The 18145-nt window shown below is 48.1% G+C and overlaps 9 protein-coding genes; 3 read left to right on the top strand and 6 right to left on the bottom strand.

Moving 5' to 3' along the window:
- Window positions 1–378: 378 nt before the first annotated feature.
- FFUJ_02541 (uncharacterized protein) lies at window positions 379–1275 on the bottom strand (the record flags this gene model as incomplete). Its single annotated transcript, XM_023574285.1, has 1 exon — window positions 379–1275. One exon carries the CDS (start codon window positions 1273–1275, stop codon window positions 379–381), a length of 897 nt encoding a protein of 298 aa, XP_023427666.1.
- Window positions 1276–3287: 2012 nt separating this feature from the next.
- Window positions 3288–6252, bottom strand: FFUJ_02540 (uncharacterized protein; the record flags this gene model as incomplete). XM_023574283.1 has 15 exons in its annotated part: window positions 3288–3441; window positions 3496–3531; window positions 3580–3719; window positions 3780–3820; window positions 3867–3917; window positions 3968–4089; window positions 4146–4161; window positions 4215–4358; window positions 4425–4832; window positions 4906–4939; window positions 4998–5293; window positions 5346–5482; window positions 5573–5773; window positions 5829–6032; window positions 6095–6252. 15 exons carry the CDS (start codon window positions 6250–6252, stop codon window positions 3288–3290), a joined length of 2142 nt encoding a protein of 713 aa, XP_023428778.1.
- Window positions 6253–6896: 644 nt separating this feature from the next.
- FFUJ_02539 (probable abc1 protein precursor) lies at window positions 6897–9077 on the bottom strand (the record flags this gene model as incomplete). Its single annotated transcript, XM_023574282.1, has 1 exon — window positions 6897–9077. One exon carries the CDS (start codon window positions 9075–9077, stop codon window positions 6897–6899), a length of 2181 nt encoding a protein of 726 aa, XP_023427665.1.
- Window positions 9078–9578: 501 nt separating this feature from the next.
- FFUJ_02538 (related to nuclear protein ES2) lies at window positions 9579–10931 on the bottom strand (the record flags this gene model as incomplete). Its single annotated transcript, XM_023574281.1, has 1 exon — window positions 9579–10931. One exon carries the CDS (start codon window positions 10929–10931, stop codon window positions 9579–9581), a length of 1353 nt encoding a protein of 450 aa, XP_023427664.1.
- Window positions 10932–11903: 972 nt separating this feature from the next.
- FFUJ_02537 (probable phosphoprotein phosphatase (serine/threonine specific protein phosphatase)) lies at window positions 11904–13647 on the top strand (the record flags this gene model as incomplete). XM_023574280.1 has 7 exons in its annotated part: window positions 11904–12035; window positions 12094–12174; window positions 12234–12669; window positions 12720–12963; window positions 13019–13380; window positions 13430–13554; window positions 13609–13647. The coding sequence occupies 7 exons, from the start codon at window positions 11904–11906 to the stop codon at window positions 13645–13647; spliced, it is 1419 nt and encodes a 472-aa protein (XP_023427663.1).
- Window positions 13648–13848: 201 nt separating this feature from the next.
- FFUJ_02536 (uncharacterized protein) lies at window positions 13849–14283 on the bottom strand (the record flags this gene model as incomplete). Its single annotated transcript, XM_023574279.1, has 1 exon — window positions 13849–14283. One exon carries the CDS (start codon window positions 14281–14283, stop codon window positions 13849–13851), a length of 435 nt encoding a protein of 144 aa, XP_023427662.1.
- A 238-nt stretch (window positions 14284–14521) lies between these two features.
- Window positions 14522–15004, top strand: FFUJ_02535 (related to SPT4-transcription elongation protein; the record flags this gene model as incomplete). XM_023574278.1 has 3 exons in its annotated part: window positions 14522–14605; window positions 14666–14919; window positions 14971–15004. 3 exons carry the CDS (start codon window positions 14522–14524, stop codon window positions 15002–15004), a joined length of 372 nt encoding a protein of 123 aa, XP_023427661.1.
- Window positions 15005–15251: 247 nt separating this feature from the next.
- FFUJ_02534 (KIN17 protein-like protein) lies at window positions 15252–16409 on the bottom strand (the record flags this gene model as incomplete). XM_023574277.1 has 3 exons in its annotated part: window positions 15252–16133; window positions 16186–16226; window positions 16316–16409. 3 exons carry the CDS (start codon window positions 16407–16409, stop codon window positions 15252–15254), a joined length of 1017 nt encoding a protein of 338 aa, XP_023427660.1.
- A 543-nt stretch (window positions 16410–16952) lies between these two features.
- On the top strand, window positions 16953–17810 carry FFUJ_02533 (related to YJU2-Essential nuclear protein, putative spliceosomal component; the record flags this gene model as incomplete). XM_023574276.1 has 2 exons in its annotated part: window positions 16953–17075; window positions 17136–17810. The coding sequence occupies 2 exons, from the start codon at window positions 16953–16955 to the stop codon at window positions 17808–17810; spliced, it is 798 nt and encodes a 265-aa protein (XP_023427659.1).
- Window positions 17811–18145: the final 335 nt, after the last annotated feature.

Genomic DNA, 18145 nt, shown 5'->3' with positions numbered 1-18145 from the left:
TTTTTTCAGCTTGGCTTCTGAGCTTAGCTGGAGGTAGAGCAAACACTTTTCAAGCAGTCAAGCGCACTTGTATGTAAGGGAAGGCCTCGGATACGGTGCACAGCTTTAGGTCTCTCAATTGGCTTCAATTAAGAGCTATTGTTCATCACCTATCTTCTGGTTTGCATAAAAAGAACCTCCGCCGCCTCTGCCCACCAAACCGGTCGCCCCTTTTCTATATCTGCTATCTTTATCGTCCCATATTGAGCACATCTTCGATATCAGTGTAAGCGTCAGTATTCATAGATAGAATTGACATTCATCCCCAGTAACAAGACTCAAAAGCCCTTGCCCAACAGATAGTTGCGGGTCGGTTACCACGTAAGGGCTCACTCCATTTTAGTCTCCGGCTCCGGGAGGAGCGCCAACGGCTTTTTGGTGATTTCTACGCAACCGAACATCCCCTGTACCGTCGAGTTCAAATATGGCAAACTCTCCATTCTTGATTGCGCCAAAAACCGCACCGCTGATCAAGGGCATAAAGTAGTACATGTCCATATATGCACCCAAGTTGAAAGAACCGTAGTCAAAATTGCTGGCAAATCTCTCCAATTTTTCAACCTCGCTCGCAATGACCTCATCTGGGACATGGATTTTGATGTTGTAGCCATTGTCCCTCATTCGGTTCCCAATAACTTCAAGATGCTCCTGAAAGGCAGTTTCAGTGTTGAACTCCACAGAACCACGACCGTTCAACAATTCAAGGTACGAATACTTCAAGCCATCAGCAGCGTTGAACTTTTGGAGCTGGTTCTTGTTGCGGGCCTCGGGGAAATTCTCAGATGGAAATGCCTGTACATCCACATACTTGATTGTTTTGTTGTCGAAGCGGATTGCCATTCGAACCTTGTGGAGTTCATACTGCCCGTATTCATAGAATTTGGCCAAGATATATCTGATGGGGAAGGGAAATGGCTCGCCATCTGATGGGCGATGGAGGGTGATGGAGGCTGCGCCGTCGATGGGAACTTCGACAGCTCCGAGGCAGCTGGAGCGCCCGCACTTTTCGATACTTATACAACCAATCGGATGAATGAGCCCAAGACGAGAGATATCGTGAGGCTGAATGAAGAGCTTGTGGATGAAGGGTCCAAAAGAAGGACAAGAAGACCAGCGCCTGACATCATCCTCCTGGGCAGCAATTAATGCGTGCAACATTTGAGGCGTTCCCCCGACCTTGCAGAAGAAGTCAAAATGGGTCTCGGTGAGATCAAGGTCAATTTCGGAGTTCGACATTATGATATTGAATGGATGGTTTGTTGTGAGATGAAGCAAAGACCTGATGGGGTAATTGTTAGTTGGTGACCATTCATCTATCTCGAGCCTATGGCCGATGCTTACCTTGAGGAGTGCGAGAGAAGGGCTGACAGCCTCTTGTGAAGTGAAGAAGACGATGAAAGGAAGAAAGGAAACAGGGAGTTCAGAGGGAGAAAAAGAGGGTATTTATACTTGGGATGAAGGAGGCAGCTTGGCACAATATCGGTCTGATTCACTGTCAGTACTTCTCATCACAATATCAGTTAAAACATACACATGAGGCTGTCACATAAGGCACAAAACGCAGTGTCAAAGCACCTGTCGGCGAAATATGGCTGATCATAGAACTTTTCACTCCCGAGAACTAACTCTGGCTATCCTTTTCCTTGGATGGTCCCAAGTGAAGACTAAGCAGATGTGTTTCGTATACATATCACTTAGTATCTACTGTGGTACCTCAGTTCTAACCAAATTCTTATTAAGATCATAGTGGAAATTATGGTGATAACAGATATGATCTTGATATACCGAAGAAGATAGGATTGCTACCGTAATTGTTGTTTTCCCATGCGCTCTCTTCACTGCCCCTGAGTTTCTGAGATACAAACTGCTGTTCTCTCAGTGCCCTTTCGACAACCCATTGCTTTGTTAATTGGTATTCTGGTTCTTGGAAAGATGTACATGCTACCCAGAGACATAAAAAGATTGTTGATGAATAATTTGTGACAGTTACAATCTTCCGTCTGGTTTGAGTTATAATACCGTGATAGTGAGTAAGGGCTGTTACTCCCAACTCAAATCCACTGTGCAGATAAGGCGGAGGTACTCTACAGATTGATCTGGGCGTCCTGACGAAAACATGATACCTTGCAACGCAGTTGCTTTACAGTCTTCTCTACTCAGGAGACTGTGACTTATTATATAGTCGGCGATTCCCTTTTTGTGAACCAGGCAGAAGGAGCTACCTAGGCACTTCGAGCCTGGTCACTAAAAAGAAGTGCGCTGTTACATCAGGCCGATTGGGAACGATCATCCCCGGCACTGAGCCCTGGAAGTATTACAGGCCAGATATCGAATGTTGGTAAGGGCTTCAGGGACTTGCCTTGAGAAAGGCCTTGCTAAACTCGGTAAATGACCGTCTGACATATAGTAGAGACCCATTTTAGATATACAGTAACTGGTTAAGGCATGCTTTCTTATACAATCTTAGGAGAATCCATTTCTTTCAAGCTGCGCACGCTCGAGAGACTCCCCAGTAGCTGGGAGGGGAGATCTGTTCTATAGACGTAGGCAGATAGATCAAAGTACTAAGTGGTCCTCTGCTGTCCTACTAATAGGGGGATGTGTGGCCTAGAAGGGGAGACTTCAAGATGGAAATTAGCATCGTATTTGTACCCGTATCTGAGATGTTTGTATCTTGCAGTTTCATATTTTACCTTGGGTTGTTCTTGTTCCTTCATTTGCTAGGCACTGAGACGATTTCATGTTGAAATGTTGATCAAATTCGATCCAACCCCAGCTGCCTATCCCTTTGTGTCAACACCAAACATCGTATGGCTTGGTATATTAAAGATAAACAATCATCAGATAAGTAAACATGAGGCTAGGTAGACAGATCATAAACTCATGTTTTCACAACTGTTATCTTCATTACTCATTCTCCCTACTCCCCGAGACCGTTATCTTCTTCATACTGGTTATACGGCGAATCTCATCGTAAGTTATAGCATCACTATCAAGCATCGGGCTAGGTAAGTAAGCTTAGGCTTGAATTATATCAGTCAATAATACTAGGCATACCGTTTCCCGGGATTTCTTGAGTCCCAGGGTCGGGGAATTTATTCACGAGACCTGTAGTTAGTTTTTGTAGTTTGAGTACTAACGAAAACAGATTGCTGAAGTGCAATGGGCACGCTTGAGCTTTGTTATTTTCTATTCTTATGGCTGACTATACAGTCATGTTTGTCTTAAGCACAAAACAAGAGTTTACTCTATTGCGAGGTACTTGCAGCCTTCTTCTTCTCCAGAGCCTTCTCCAGAGCCTCAACACGCTTATCAATCTTCTGGAAGGACCAGCCTTGGAAGGCAGGTGGGTAGAACAAAGGACGGAGGTCAAATCTGTGGTCGTCGGGCGAGTAATTTTCCCTGGGTAAAAGTCAACATCTTCAACACAATACAAGATTCAAGAGGTCCGCTTACACATGAACAGCTGGTGTTGCCACAGCTTGTTTGTGACTGCATTTTGTTAGTAAAAAGCCATTTCTCCATAGGAATGTTGCTTACCGATTGATGTAATGGAAGTGGTAGAAACGCTTCACCTTAGTGGCGATTTCTCGTGGGTTCAGTTTGCCCTCTCCACCCCATTCTTCGACAAGTCGTAGGAACATGCCGTACGGCCCTAACTTGCTCTCCTTACGTAGTCGCTGCAACAAGGTGTCAGTTTCATCGCAGCATTGCCTTTCATCCGTAGCTGGTTCACTTACTCCAAAACGAGCTAGTTCGTCATAGGTCATGCCCATATCAACTGCAGACGTCAATGAGTGGACTCACAACAGGAGATGATCACATACCCTCATCTGACTGAACATAGTTTTCGGTGATAGGCTCTAGCTCAGCCGTGGCTATGTTGATGTTAGTCTTCTCTAATCCAACCACGTGATAGATTTCGTACGTGTAGCATGAATAAACTCTTCCAAAATCGGCATGTCGAAGTTATTGGCTGCCCATGAAATAAAACTCTTGAGATCCCTTTTGCTAATAGCACCTATAGGATTGAGATCGGCGGAAGAACAGCTGGTCATCTATTAGCATGATTCACATCAGGGGTATACGGCGGGCGAAGCTCTTACTCGTATTTTGTAAGGTCTAGAAGATATAGTTAGTCAAGATCACAACACCCTTCTTGAAGGCACACTCACATCCTCGGAGACACTCGTCAACATTGCTAGATCCTAGAACAAGGAGGCTTCCTCCTCCTGGTCGCTGTCGAACTGTTGGTAGCATCTGAGCGTAGTAATAGGCGATGACCATGCGACTGCGTGCCTGGATATTCTGCAGTGCCACTGCAAGAGTTAGTACATCACTTAAAAAGGGGTTTGACATGCATTGTGAGGAGTAAAAGAACGTACAGTTTTCAGTCGCTGATCCACCATGAACCTTGAATTTGGGCTCGAATCCTGTGCCTTGAGTGAGCAAGTTCTTGGTGGCGTGAAAGGTATCGTCAATGTTCATGTCAGTGTGGTAACTACCGATACGCTCGGCAAGGTCCTTGGCACGCTGTCGAGTCTCCTTGCTGCTCTGCTTCTCCATACCCATATACACTGTGTGGAAAATCTGGTTGCAGAACTCCTCGGCAGTTTCGGGGAGCTTATCCGAGAATACAGCAATTCTCTTGACATCCTCGATGACCTCCTCATTACCAGCCTTGATAGCCTCAACGACGAGTCTGCACATGCTGAATACAATGGTAGCGGTTGCACAGGAGTCGATACCTCCTGAGAGAGGGACCAAGTAGCCAGATGCCCTGCTTCTTCGGACTGCTCAATAGTCAGTATTTTCAGTTCTTTCGAGGTCAAGCTCCGACCGCCAGAACGACAAGGATAAACGCACGGTAATCCCAAAGCCAGCAAGCTGGGCCAAGAGCCTATATCTCAAGTCAGTCCAATTACTTCAACCAAGTCCTGTCTGACGGATGAACGTACAATTTCTTCCTCGGGGACATGATAACGGGCTGGTCTAGGAGCTGTTGGGGCACGAAGGAGGTCAAGATCCTCATGACCCAGGCTGAAATCAACCTCGATTCTCTCATACACAGGAGCTTGGACAGCCTGAAAGTTGCGAGATGGGGCGAATCTATAAGCGCGAACTTCCTCAAGATCAACGGTCGCGGTAACAACTTCGACATCGTCCAAGCTGAACTGGGAGCCTTGAGCCACGATCGAGCCATTGACCATGATGAGAGATGCACCATCGTAGAGAAGCCTGTCTCCATCGGAACCTAGAGAATCGTCAGACCAAGCAAGATTGAGGCGGTCGTTGGAGAAAAGTACCAGACTGGTTTGCATAGAGGTATACACCACCACTCTTGCGAGTTGCTTCAGAAATTAGAGCAATACGCTCATCAAGCTTTCTTAGCGTGTGATGAGAGCCGGAGGAGTTGGTAAAGATTTCCACGCCGTTGAGAGCCCTGGATAAAAGTCAGTCATAACCCAAATGTTCCAGGAGCCAGTTGTTCCTCCACTAGAATAATTCGAGCTATTGCGTGATTAAAACATACATGTTGATGTGAGGTGCCTGGGGGGTAAAGAGCTCCTCGCATGTCTCGGCGGCGACAGTTGTATCGTTGAGGGACAGAACAACATCACCAATGGGGACTTGTCGAACGCCCTGGTGCTTCTGAAGAGCAGGAGGAAGATTGTATTTCTCAACATATCTCGGCCTGTTCCAAGGAGTGAAGAATCGGTTCTCCCTGAAGTTGCTATACAAACATGTCAGCCAGGCAATCTAGCCTAGGTATAGACAGCAAAACGTACCCGTCGTTGGCAAGATAGATTTTGGGGCGAAGGCAGAGTAGTTTTCCGTCCAGGATAATAGCACGGCAGTTGTATCGACACCCTCTGTGCATGAGAGGAAGACCAACGTCGATGAGAATGCCATGGAGTTCGGTGTCAGTCAAGATTGCGAGGAGTGACTCCAAGGAATGCTCGTATACGTCAGCCTCAAGGAAATGATCAAGACTATTCAGTTTGTTAGTAACGCCTTGTTATCAAGTATCAAACTGGGCCAGAATCCGACATACCAGCCATAGCCTGTAATCTCGAGCTCAGGGCCCGTTCTAAGCGTAGCTCCAGCTTCCTTGGCGAGAATGATACTCTTGCGAATTCTCTTCAAGTTACCCTCCCAATCCAACACCCACTGATTGAGAGAACATGTCGCCAAAGTGATTAAGTCCGCCATCTTTAACTGAAGATGTCCAAGGAATCACTTTCGAGGGAAGTGAAGGTTGGTGACTACTAAGGTATGAAGAGATCGGAGTGGGCCTATACTTCAGTTTATGTATTCGCGCGGGGTAGAAGCTTGCGATAGCGGCATAACTTACTTTGTTTTACATGCAATGAATGCCTTTTGTATTTGGTTTTGAACCTTCACTTCAACAAGCTTCCGTCAGTTTTCATAAATTATATTTTGTGTGCCAAGAGATACTCATGGCTTTTCTCAAAGTCTCTTCAGTTCAAAGACACTATAACTTGGATAGACCTTACGATCCAAATATCTCATAATGACTCCCAGTGCCCCACCAGATCTAGATTCATGAACTCAAGACACCGGCTCATCTCCGATCGTCCGAATCATAATGACTTGGAGCTTATATAACAAGACATCTAGATTCGCAAACAAGTTTGGCCCTGCCCACAGCCTCTTGATGAGCAGCAAATGCTGTAAAATTCACTTTTATAATAAGTGGAATGAGTACATACTCTGGGCAAGACATTGTTGTCATGAAATCCCGTTTCTATTCCATCCCTCGACCGTTTTATCATCTAAATAATGTTACACATGAGATTATATGGTACATAATTACACTTGATTCTCCGTCACTCTCACCTACTATATCCCCCCTTGGCAAGCGCATCCTCAAACATGGACTTGCAAGGGACCTTGCTACCCAGTTTTGCACACAAGAGGAACGCACCGCTGAGCTTTCGGTGCAGACTGTATGTCTCTTCTGGTGGAGGTGCCAGTCGCTCGTGGAGCATGACAGGGATGAGAGCCTTGACACGCTCGGTGATTGTCTGGTCTTTGAAGTCATAAATATCGGGTGCGTTGGCAAGAAAAGGCTCCGCAAGTGTAAGAACAGACTTTGTGTGTGCTTCAACCATGGTGCGACTCTCATGGCCTGTCAGGTAGCCCAAGCTCTTTGACAACTCCTTGACAGCGGCCTTGTCGGATCGAGAGGCCGCAGCGAGAAGCTGCACATATTGTGTGACGAACTCATCAGGATATTCGCGAGACGCGCCAAAGTCGAGTAGCTCGAGCTTGTTGACATCCGCGTTGTAGAGAAAGTTTGTCCAGTTTGGATCTGTCTGCATAAATCGAAACTCTGTGATCTCACGGAGACAGAGACGCAGAATCTGGGTGCCGATCCAGTCGCGTTGCTCCTGGGTGAAAGAGGTGATGCGAGTCACGCCGATACCATCCATGAAGTCCATGGTCAGTACTTGCTTGCCTGATGCCTCGGGATAAACATTTGGCACCATAAAAACGTCCTTCTCGCTTGAACCGAGAAGCTCCTTGTAGCGTTGAGCGCACTGAAGCTCTCGCTCATAGTCACATTCCCAACCAAGCTCCAATCGCGCATTGTCGATGGTTTTGTTGAGGTATAGGCCCTTGGGGAGTAGCTTGGTAGCTGTGAGGAGAATACTCAGGTTGTCGAGGTCCGAGTTGATTGAGTCAGCGACACCAGGGAATTGGATCTTGACAGCGACTCGCTTGCCATTCTTTAACGTGGCCTTGTGAACCTGTCCGATAGAAGCAGCAGCGATAGGCTTCTCCTCAAAATCGCTGAAGAGGTCTCTCCACTCAGGACCGAGGTTTGCTACTAACACGCGATCACGCTGCCAGGCAGGCATGTAATCAGCGCGATCCTGGACACGCTGGAGCACCTGCTGGATGGGGGCAGGTAGCATCTTGGTGTCCTGAAAACTCATCATCTGGCCAAGCTTCAAAGCAGCACCACGCATGCGTGAGAGCTTTGCAACCAGACGCTCCATGTTCTTCTCGCTCAGAAGGACAGATCCCTCGCCACCACCGCCGAAGGCTCGACTGAAGCCTTCGGTCATGGCGCCTCCCAACATACCTGCTGCAAGACCACTATAGTTCCAGATTCGGCTGATACGAGATGAGGGGACCTTGGATTCCCGTAAGGCATAGGGTGTCTCTGAGGGCGTTGTTGTCTCCCCAGCAATCTCTCTGGCAGCTTGAATGACATCCTCGTCGATCTTTCTTTCTGCTGTAGGGGCTGACGGAGTGGTCTTTTCTGGTTCAGGCACGGAGCTTTCCTCCACCGGTTTCTGCTCGACGGGCTTCTCCTCCAACTGTTTCTTCGGCACAAACTTCTCAATCAGGGGCTCCTTCTCAGCTGGCTCTACAGGCTCTACGGGTTCCACTGGCTTCAACACTGGCTCTTGAGGTTTTGCTGGCTTCTCTTCATAGCTCTCTTCGAGGGGTGGTGGGCGCGGAGGCCAGTCTCGCATGGGATGTGGCTTCACTGGACCCCCAACTCCGGGGCGTGCAGGAGGTGCTCCGGGCCGGCCTTGCTTTCGTAGAGAGTCGAGGACCTTGGAGCCTCTCGCGGTATGGAAGATATTAACGTCGATCCCAGGCGGTAGATCAAGGTCATCCTCTTTCGCTGGTTCCGTTGTAGCTTGCTGTTGTGGGCTCGGTCTGAAATTGGGTATCGGGCTATTGAAGGGTGCTCTTTCAGTTCTCGTCACTTCAGGCGGGACATTTTGTTTCGATGTCTCGATTATAGGCTTCGTCTCTCGTGCTGCCGGTGCAGCTTGCTCGTATACAACCTCATCGCCCGCCACCGTAGCATTATGTACTTTCTCCCCCGTCGGTGGGCTCCTTTGAGCATTTCGCTTCCTCAATGCCGCGGCAACGCTCGAAGTTCGACTGTAGGTATCGATCTGGCGACCTCGGAGCGCGACATGCTTAGCGGCGACACCTCGAGAGGCATTGAGCACTGCCGCAAGGTCGATTGCGAAGTCGACGAACCTCATCGGGCTTAGACGGCCTCCTTGGACCAGAAGCACATTGAATGGATGTGATTAATATTGTCTGGCTTGCTGGCGTTGGCTGCCAGCTCGATTTGGTGGGTTGGTAGTTCCAAGGTCCAACGAAAAAAAGTCCATGATCTAATCGATGGGTCATGCAACTAAGCGGGTTCCTCGTAAATGGCCTCGTCTGGGAGTTGTGAGAACCAGGCACATTATTCGGCCATAAGAAAACGACTGTTTGAATTTCAATTCTATTTGATATATCACGTAAATAATCTAGAATGGTTGCGCTTCTCTTCTGAGCCGCTGCAGGTATCGTGAAAAGTATGTAGCGCCAACACAACACCATGCTATTAAAAAAACGACGAGGATAGTGACCACCCATATGAAAACAATGGAACATCGGAGCAATTTTCAGTCCATGAATGTAGTCCAGGATAAATGGAAGACATGGAAAGCAAGAGAAGCCCCGAATCCTGTCACCACGGTATTTCATTTCAACCGTTACTTCTTTCCGGATGTTGAGCCAGGTCTTCTCACTGATCTCAAAAGTGATCCTCTGGGAGTCATAGGTTTGGAATTTCCAAATGAGCTCCCACTTGATCCTCGTCCAGGGGTGCCAACCTTACTCCAAAGCCTTTGTGCTGCAGGTGTAAGTCCACCGTTGACCCGAGGACTACTCGGAAACTTTGGAACCGGCGTCTTGTCAACTCTCCCTGTAAGTCCATTCCTTGAGGATTCCTTCTTCGACTGAGATATCCTCTCCACCATGCGTTCATGTAGACTCTCTCTGTCGCGTTGCTCTTGCAGGCGGAAAGGGTTTGGAGCTGCATCTCCCGGGCCTAGGTTGATAATAGGAGCAGGGAGGATTGGCTCATCTTCATTATCCTCGTCGTCCACAAATGCATACCCATTAACTCTTGGTGTCTCGCCTCCGCTAACGATGCTAGAGTCTCGGTCATCTTTCCGAGGCTTGCCGGCAATGGCGTCTCGCACCGCTGACATGGTCGGAGATGGCGGCCTCGGTGTGATACGCGGTTGTGGCATTCTCGTGTTCTCGTAGACTATGGACTTTGGAGCCATCCTTGAAGATTCTTCGGCCTTCTGAGAAACGGTGAGGACACCATCATCTAACCCGTCAGGTCTGAACATCAACCCATTTCGAGGGTTGGCATTCCAGGAATCCGGGCGAGCTGGACGGTCATCTTTGTCCTTGATGGCCAGCAGGTCCTTCTTGAATCCGTCATCTATGAGGCTTCGGGTTTGGCTCAGTCGATCTTCAACCTCTTTCTGTTTGATCATTTGCTTTGACGGTAGTTTGTTACCACGCCAAAGCCAGGCATATTTGTCCGCCTTTTTCTGATTCTGTTTGTCGACTAGCTTATAAAAGCTTTCATTATCCTCACTTGTGTAAGTAGCTTGAAATTTTGTTAGGCTCATGTTGGCCCCTAGCCTTGGTTGGGGGTCCGGAACATTAGAGGTAACTGAAGCTGGCGTATCACCGCCATATGTCGAAGGTGTCCTGTCACCGGCAGTGAAAGAATTCGGTTGTGATGAGAGAGGTGCATTTCGGCGTCCAGGTGTCATGACATGCTGAAGTCTTCGGCCCGCACTTGAGATCCAGGCAGAATCCTTTGACTCAAGGGCATCCAGATATTCTTGCTGTATCTCAGTTTGAAGGAGTCCGGGGAAGAAGTCCCGGGCGATGATTTGTGATAGTGCTTCTGTGTAGGTATCTTCGTCAAGTACCTTCTTGGGTCGCTTTATCTTTTTGACTTGAGGAGGCGGGGGCATCAAGTCTGTGTCTGTCCGCTTGCGTACCAGCGCACTTGAGGTCCCCGACCCTGATGTGTCCATGGCGGGCCAACCCTGGGCGCAAGGCGCGCACTAGCCGTGGAGTGTTCACTACCAATGCTAGATCGTGTTTTCTAGTGGTGAGGTGTCTCTAGGTGCATTTCAGATGTTCAGAGTCGAGTCTTTTGGATGAGTTTGGTTTGTGTCTGTTGATAGTGATAACTTTGTCTGAGGTTCCAACAATGAAGCAGTGGGGCTGAGATCTTGATATGCAACTAACCGATCTCCGATTCGGCCAAGACAGTCCAAGTACATATTGCCATTCTTACTCCATACTACTCAAGGTAACTTTGAACAACCTGAACCCTCAGGTTAACTTCTTGGGTTAGTAGTTAGTCAGCGGCATTACTCTAGGTAAGCTTTATGAGTAGCACAACCACCTGGTGATTGAAAGGAGGAAAACTTGGGCTGTAGAAACGTAGCTCAATAAAGAGACGATCTATCCCATTCGCATCTCGAGGCTAGGCTCCAATGTAGCAACACACGTACACTCACATCGGTGTTGGTGGCGATTGATAAAGATTCCCCAACTTTAGGCGCGTGGTCACGCTAGGCATTACTGATTTGCGCCCAGCTGCGATCGCTTACAGGGGCGTTCTAACCTATCACAAAGGTTGAAAGCCCTGAAGCCTTGCCGGTTAAGCCCGCCCCGCCAGGTGTTCTAGGTTCGTCTTCATGACGCCGCCAGCGGGGAGAGACTCCACCGAAAAGCCGCCCTCCATCAACGTCCAAAACTTCTTCCCCCTTCCTCGCATTGTGGAACCGAGCCGTTTTGGCAGATTGTCTCGCTTCTTTAGCATTCCACAAGCTTATTTTGAATCCTTCCTTTCATAATCCACTTCTTCTCTCTTTGCGACTGACTCCAGCGGTTGTAGCTGCGCTCGGCGCAAACCATCGACAGAACCCCTCCCCCTCCTCCTTCGATCTCCTTCTGTGCAGCCAACTTCTTTGCCGAACAAACGCTGACTTCGCAAAATGGCCGTCGAACTCAAGAATAAGGGCAACAAGGCCTTCCAAGCGGGAGATTATCCTAGTGCTGTAGACTTTTACAGCCAGGCTATTAAGTTGAACGACAAGGAGCCTACATTCTTCACCAACCGAGCCCAAGTGCGTCAATATACCACACCATCTTACTCCCAGAACCTTTCCTAACTTGGTACTCTAGGCATACATCAAGACCGAGGCCTACGGTTACGCTATTGCCGACGCTACAAAGGCTATCGAGCTCAACCCCAAACTTGTAAAGGTTCGCCACAGTACCACAACGAACCGGAGGAAGTGGCTTTGAAATGTTGACCTTGCTAGGCGTACTACCGAAGAGGACTGGCCAAGACTGCGATCCTCCGACCTAAGGAGGCCATTGACGACTTCAAGACTTGTGTATCCCTCGATCCCAGCAACAAAGATGCCAGACTCAAGCTGGAGGAGTGCAAAAAGATCGTCCGTCAGCTAGCCTTCTTTGCGGCAATCGAGGTCGGCGATGAGCCTTCAGCGGCTGAGGGTCTTGATCTAGACTCCATGGTGGTCGAGCCAGGATATGATGGTGTGCGATTAGGCGACGAGATGACACAAGAGTTCATCGACGATATGATTGAACGCTTCAAGACGGGCAAGAAGATTCACCGAAAATACGTCTATCAAATCATCATCGAGGTCAAGAAGCTCGTATACGACGAGCCCACCATGGTCGAAGTCGAGATTCCCAGCGACGTGAAGCTCACTGTCTGTGGTGACACTCACGGTAAGAACATTTGTCGGTCAGAGGTTTGCCAAGCTAATTCGCCACTTCAGGTCAATACTTTGATCTTATGGAGTTGTTCCGCCGCAACGGAACCCCTGACGAGAAACACTGGTATCTTTTCAACGGTGATTTCGTGGACCGAGGTTCTTGGTCAACTGAGATCGCTCTGCTCCTTTATGCTTACAAGTGGCTACGACCTAACCAGTTCTTCTTGAACCGTGGCAACCACGAAACGGATGACATGAACCGTGTGTACGGTTTCGAGGGCGAGTGCAAAGCCAAGTACAACGAGCGGTAAGTTTTGTGAGCCATGCACATGACCATGTGATGGTACTGATTGAGTATGAAGGGTCTTCAAGCTGTTTTCTGAGAGCTTCTCTGCTCTTGCTTTGGCCACTCTCATTGGCAAGAAGTACCTTGTCCTTCATGGAGGTCTTTTCTCTGACGACAGCGTCACTCTTGACGATATCCGAAAACTCAACCGACACAACCAGCGACAACCAGGTCAAGCTGGCTTGATGATGGAGATGCTCTGGACCGACCCCCAGGAGGAGAACGGCCGAGGTCCCAGCAAGCGTGGTGTCGGTATGCAGTTTGGTCCCGACATCACCAAAAAGTTCTGTGAGAAGAACGGCCTTGAGGCTGTTATTCGAAGTCACGAGGTTCGCATGGACGGTTATGAAGTGCAGCACGATGGCCGCTGTATTACCGGTAAGTTATTCTGGGTATCCTGCTTGAACTTTTGCTGACCTTCCCTTAGTCTTCTCCGCCCCTCGATACTGTGACTCAACAGAAAACAGGGGTGCCTACATCAACATTGGCCCCGACTACAAACTCCAGTACGAGCAATTTGATGCTGTGCCTCATCCCGACATCAAGCCTATGGTAAGTGGCTCTCGATGCCCAATCTCGTAACCCCCAATACTGATCAACTGCCAGGCATATGCGCAAAGCTCTCTCATGTCTTCTCTGATGTAGAAAAAACGGAGAGCCTTTAGAAAGCGAAACTGGCGGCGATTTCACAATGTATTCAGGTCCCGGGCGTCTGGAAACGGTGCATTTGCAGGGTAGGCCGATGGGCGATGTACATGCATACATTTATACCCCCATCCTCGGATAGATGAGATGATAAAATGAGGTTCCAGTTGAATGATGATAAATATGACAAAATGCCACTCTTCAAGCATTCCACAGTCGATCTTGTCCGTCCGCTCCAACCATGGCGCCTAGCCAGTCTGAACATTGTCGTAGTTGTAGGCTTACTTGCTCGCCATCATCGGTTGTGCCTTGCCATGCTGTGATTGCCGTTGCAAACGAGCCAAGGTCTGGTCTTGGAATACGGACCCAGGCATGGTCGTTGTTGGTTTTAAGAATATCCATAGAAATCGCGGTTCCTACCATCCCCAGACATCGGCGGAGGGCAGTTGTGCAGTAGCTCTTTAGCGAAAGATTGTCAAGTGTGACAGACGATGAGCCGCTGAGACTGACAAGCTGCAGGTGTACATATGAGAATGGTGGCTCCTTGATTGTGCATGTGAGAAGATCATGAGACTTTTCGAGATCTTTCTGCTGGAATATTGGCTTTTGGCTGCTTTGGCTTGAATTTTGCGTCATTTTGAATAGAAGTAACAAGATGGTTCGTTGATGGTCAGGTTGATCTAAGTATCTTCAATGGAAGATTGAAGATTGAGTGGATATCGAAGTTGTTGCATACACCGCTTAAGTGCATAACTGCTCTTCATCGCCGCCTTTGTCGCGAACTTATTCAACATTTCAACAACCACTCTTCACGACCCCAGATCGATCGCCGAAACAAAATACTATCGACGACATCTCCCCCGAAACACGAACCATGTCGACTTCCAACTACGTCTCTACCGGCCAAGCGCGCTACCTACGAGCATGCATGGTCTGCTCTGTTGTCATGACCTACGCCGTACGTCCTCTCCGTCGCGAAGACAAGCACGAGCCCGAGACTAACATATTGCGATCCTAGCGCTTCCGCGACGAAGGCTGCCCGAACTGCGAAGAGTTTCTGCATCTTCAGCACTCGCAAGACCAGATTGAGAGCTGCACCTCCCAAGTCTTCGAGGGAGTCATCACCCTCGCAAACCCGGCCAAATCATGGATCGCACGGTACCAGCGCCTTGACAACTATGTTCCTGGCATGTACGCCATCAAAGTGTCAGGTCAACTCCCCGACGAAATTCGATCGACGCTGGAAGACGAGTATAGAATACAGTACATTCCGTAAGTCGAATTGGACACTAATAGCATGGACTGAACTGACTGGGTTTATAGACGTGACGGCACAGAGGCGGAGAACGATGCATAGATTGCCATATTTTGACTGGCTTGGAATAATTTCTTCTCCATTTCTGGCGAAACTGGCGTTAGAGGGACTGGCATAGCAGTAAATTATGAAAATCGCGTATGATTATTTAAAAGCAGCCGTTGTGGTATCGATGGTAGAATAAAGCAAAAACGCCCCATCCAATTCTTGTGCTCAACATAATTTGACCCTTGCCATTTGCTATAATTCCCGTAACCCGGTCCAAGCTGTAAAATAATCCCTAATATCCTCAGTTGTTTCTCTGCTTCTTACCAGAGCCCATACCAAAGCTGAATCCAGCAGACTCTCTTGATCGTTTCTTCTCCATCTCCTCCTTCATTATACGTTCAGCCTCACTCATTTTCTTTGGTTGTTCGATTTTGGCTGGTTTCTTCGATCCTGAAGCGAGGGCGTTCTTCTTGGCCTGGGCGAAAACGTTCTTGGTCTGAGGCTTTCCGCCAAGCTTCATTGAAAGACCTCCAAATCCACCGGGCTTTGCTGGCGCTACTTCTGGCCCTTTCCCTTTGTCCGCAGTTGTGTCTGCTGTCTTCGAGGATTCTGCTTCAGGGGCCGTTGTGTCAGGCGCGGGGCTTTCTGATGACTTTGTTTCAGAAGCAGCTGGCTTCGCTCCAAATGAGAGCTTGATCTTCTCGCCTTCTTGTCGCTTTAGCTCTCGAGCTTCATTGTCCTCCTCTTTCTCCTCTTCCCGAATGCCAGCGGTGGCTTGTGCTCGCTTAATCTGCTCCCGAATCATCCGCTGTTCTATCTCCTCGTTGCCTTGATCCTGGGCCTCTTTGCGTCTTAATGCGTCCTGTCGTCTTAGGGCTTCTGGAGACCGATCTATCCACGCTATGTGAACACCCTTATCGTTTTCTTCGACGCGGCAAAGTCCCTCGCGGCCAAGATGTTTTGCGAATTCCGTTAAGCTGGCAAAAGAGGTGGCATTCATGTGTATGTGTTCTTTGTTTCGTATGTACTCCTGATAAAAATGGTTTATATGGACCTGCTTTTCACCGTGACCGGTCCTGAGAAGCTGAAGAAAGTCTGACTGAAACTGCTGCGTGTACGATTTTATGTATTTCTTGGGGTCTTCGCCGACAAGCAACATTTGTCGAACGTGAGATTCGGACATCTACCATGATAGTTAGTAATTTTCTCGCTACATGACTCAGGGGGCCACAAACTGTGTGCTGACGGAAGCCATTCGCGTCCCTGCATTGCTTTTCTGTGAAATAGTTAGTATTTGTTATGAGATTCAGAGGTGAGATTCAGAGGAGTTGAAACCAATGATGAGACAGCGCAGCGTTTACTTACCGCAAACTTGACAGTACCATCTCAAACGCTGAAGGCCCTTGGCCTTCATGCGGTTTGCGACGTATTTCGTTGAACCGACCTCGGCCTTTGGCATGTTGGCGACGATGTTTGAAGGAGGAAGATTCTCATGGAAAGAGCTGGTGGATGGAGAGGATGTAAAGAGTGTGGAGCCGCCTAGAAATAGTGGGGCCTTCCGAGTACCAGACCTTGGGGGAGCAAGAAAATATCACCTTAATAAAAGGTAGCCTAAACTTATGCTAATTTACCTCAAAGCGTTTTTATTATTTAGGATTGAGGTATTAAGTTTTTAATCCTCCTATAGCTGAATTATGAAAGCAAGAATTTAAAAATTTAAAAATTTACTAAAGTTAACTCATAATTTTAGACGACTTCCTTACCTTTGAGAACCGCTGAATCGCGACACAAGCTGATTGGTTGGCTGTGAATTATTCAGCCGAATCGCCCCACTATCATCAGCTATGCTTTGCGACTGCTCAACTCCAAAACTTCAATCTTCACGATCGATCATTCACACAACACGAATCTAACTCTGTCACCAGCAGCTGCTCTAATACAAGCGCGTTTCCACATACAACTGAGCCTTACTTGAATTACCTACTCTCCGAACTCGCCCAAGATGTCGGAACGCAAAGTCCTACAGAAATACTACCCTCCCGACTTTGATCCAAGCGCTCTTCAACGTCGCCGTGGTCCCAAGAACGCTGGACCTCGCATTCAGCAGGTTCGCATAATGTGTCCAGTATGTCTTGACCTACCAAATATATGTAAGATTGCGACCAAAGCTAACACCCGTCTCTAGTTCACCATGCGATGCACACGATGTGGCGCCTTCTCAAATCGCGGTTTGAAGAAGAACGCTCGCAAGGAGACTCCTCCAGACGAAAAGTACTTGGGAATACAGATTGTCAAACTTAGTTTCAGGTGTTCTTCCTGCAGCTCGGAGATCATTATCAAGACCGACCCAAAGAACCAAGACTATGTTGTAGTCAGTGGAGCGGTGAGGAACAATGAGCCGTGGAGGAATCGCGCGGCTGAGGAAGAGAGTGTTGAACAACGTCTGGACAGGTTGGAAAGAGAAGAAGCAGAAGCCGCAGGCGAGGAAGAGTTGGACAAGATGGAAGAGCTGGAAGCCAAGAACCAGGATGCTCAACGAGAGATGGCCGCCGCTGACGCCTTGGACGAAATCCGACACAGAAACGCTCGCATCAACCGATCCGAGAAAGAAGGTGTGGATTTTGTAGATACTATCGTACGAACAGAAGACGAAGAGAGAAAACAACAGGAAAAGGAGGACGAAGAAGCTGCTAAGGCAGCATTCGCTGCGGCTCGAGCTCAGGTGGAAAGCTCTGCGAAGGTTGCTGAGCCAGACGAAACACCTGTTGAGCTGCAAGCCCCAGCGCCAACCTTCAAGAGGGCGGTTAAAAAGAAGAAGGATCATGCAGCTGCTCTGGGACTGAAAAAGAAATCGTCATGAGAGAATAGTGAAAGAGAGGTTAAATCTTTATTTGTATAATGATTGTGTATTTTGGCGCAAGCATAGGATCACATTATATTCAATTCACCATTAATGGAAATGTTTTGATCAAATAATTCGTTCATATATCATTTCGCTAATCACAGCAAATAGCTCTAAGCTATATGCCTTTCCTCCGCTAATGTTTGTGTGTCCCCGTTCCCGCTATGTTACATTGCTACTCTTGCAGCTCATAAACCTTCGACCATAAACGCCTTGCATGTCGTGTTTGCTTGTAAAGAAAAGAACTTTGGAAAGAGCTCATTTCGTCATGTGAAAATGAACCTTTTTAGGCA

Source organism: Fusarium fujikuroi, chromosome FFUJ_chr03 (assembly GCF_900079805.1).
Source record: "Fusarium fujikuroi IMI 58289 draft genome, chromosome FFUJ_chr03".
Lineage (NCBI taxonomy): Eukaryota > Fungi > Ascomycota > Sordariomycetes > Hypocreales > Nectriaceae > Fusarium > Fusarium fujikuroi.
Note: the sequence above shows the minus strand (reverse complement) of the source record. Positions and strands in the feature narration are given on the sequence as shown.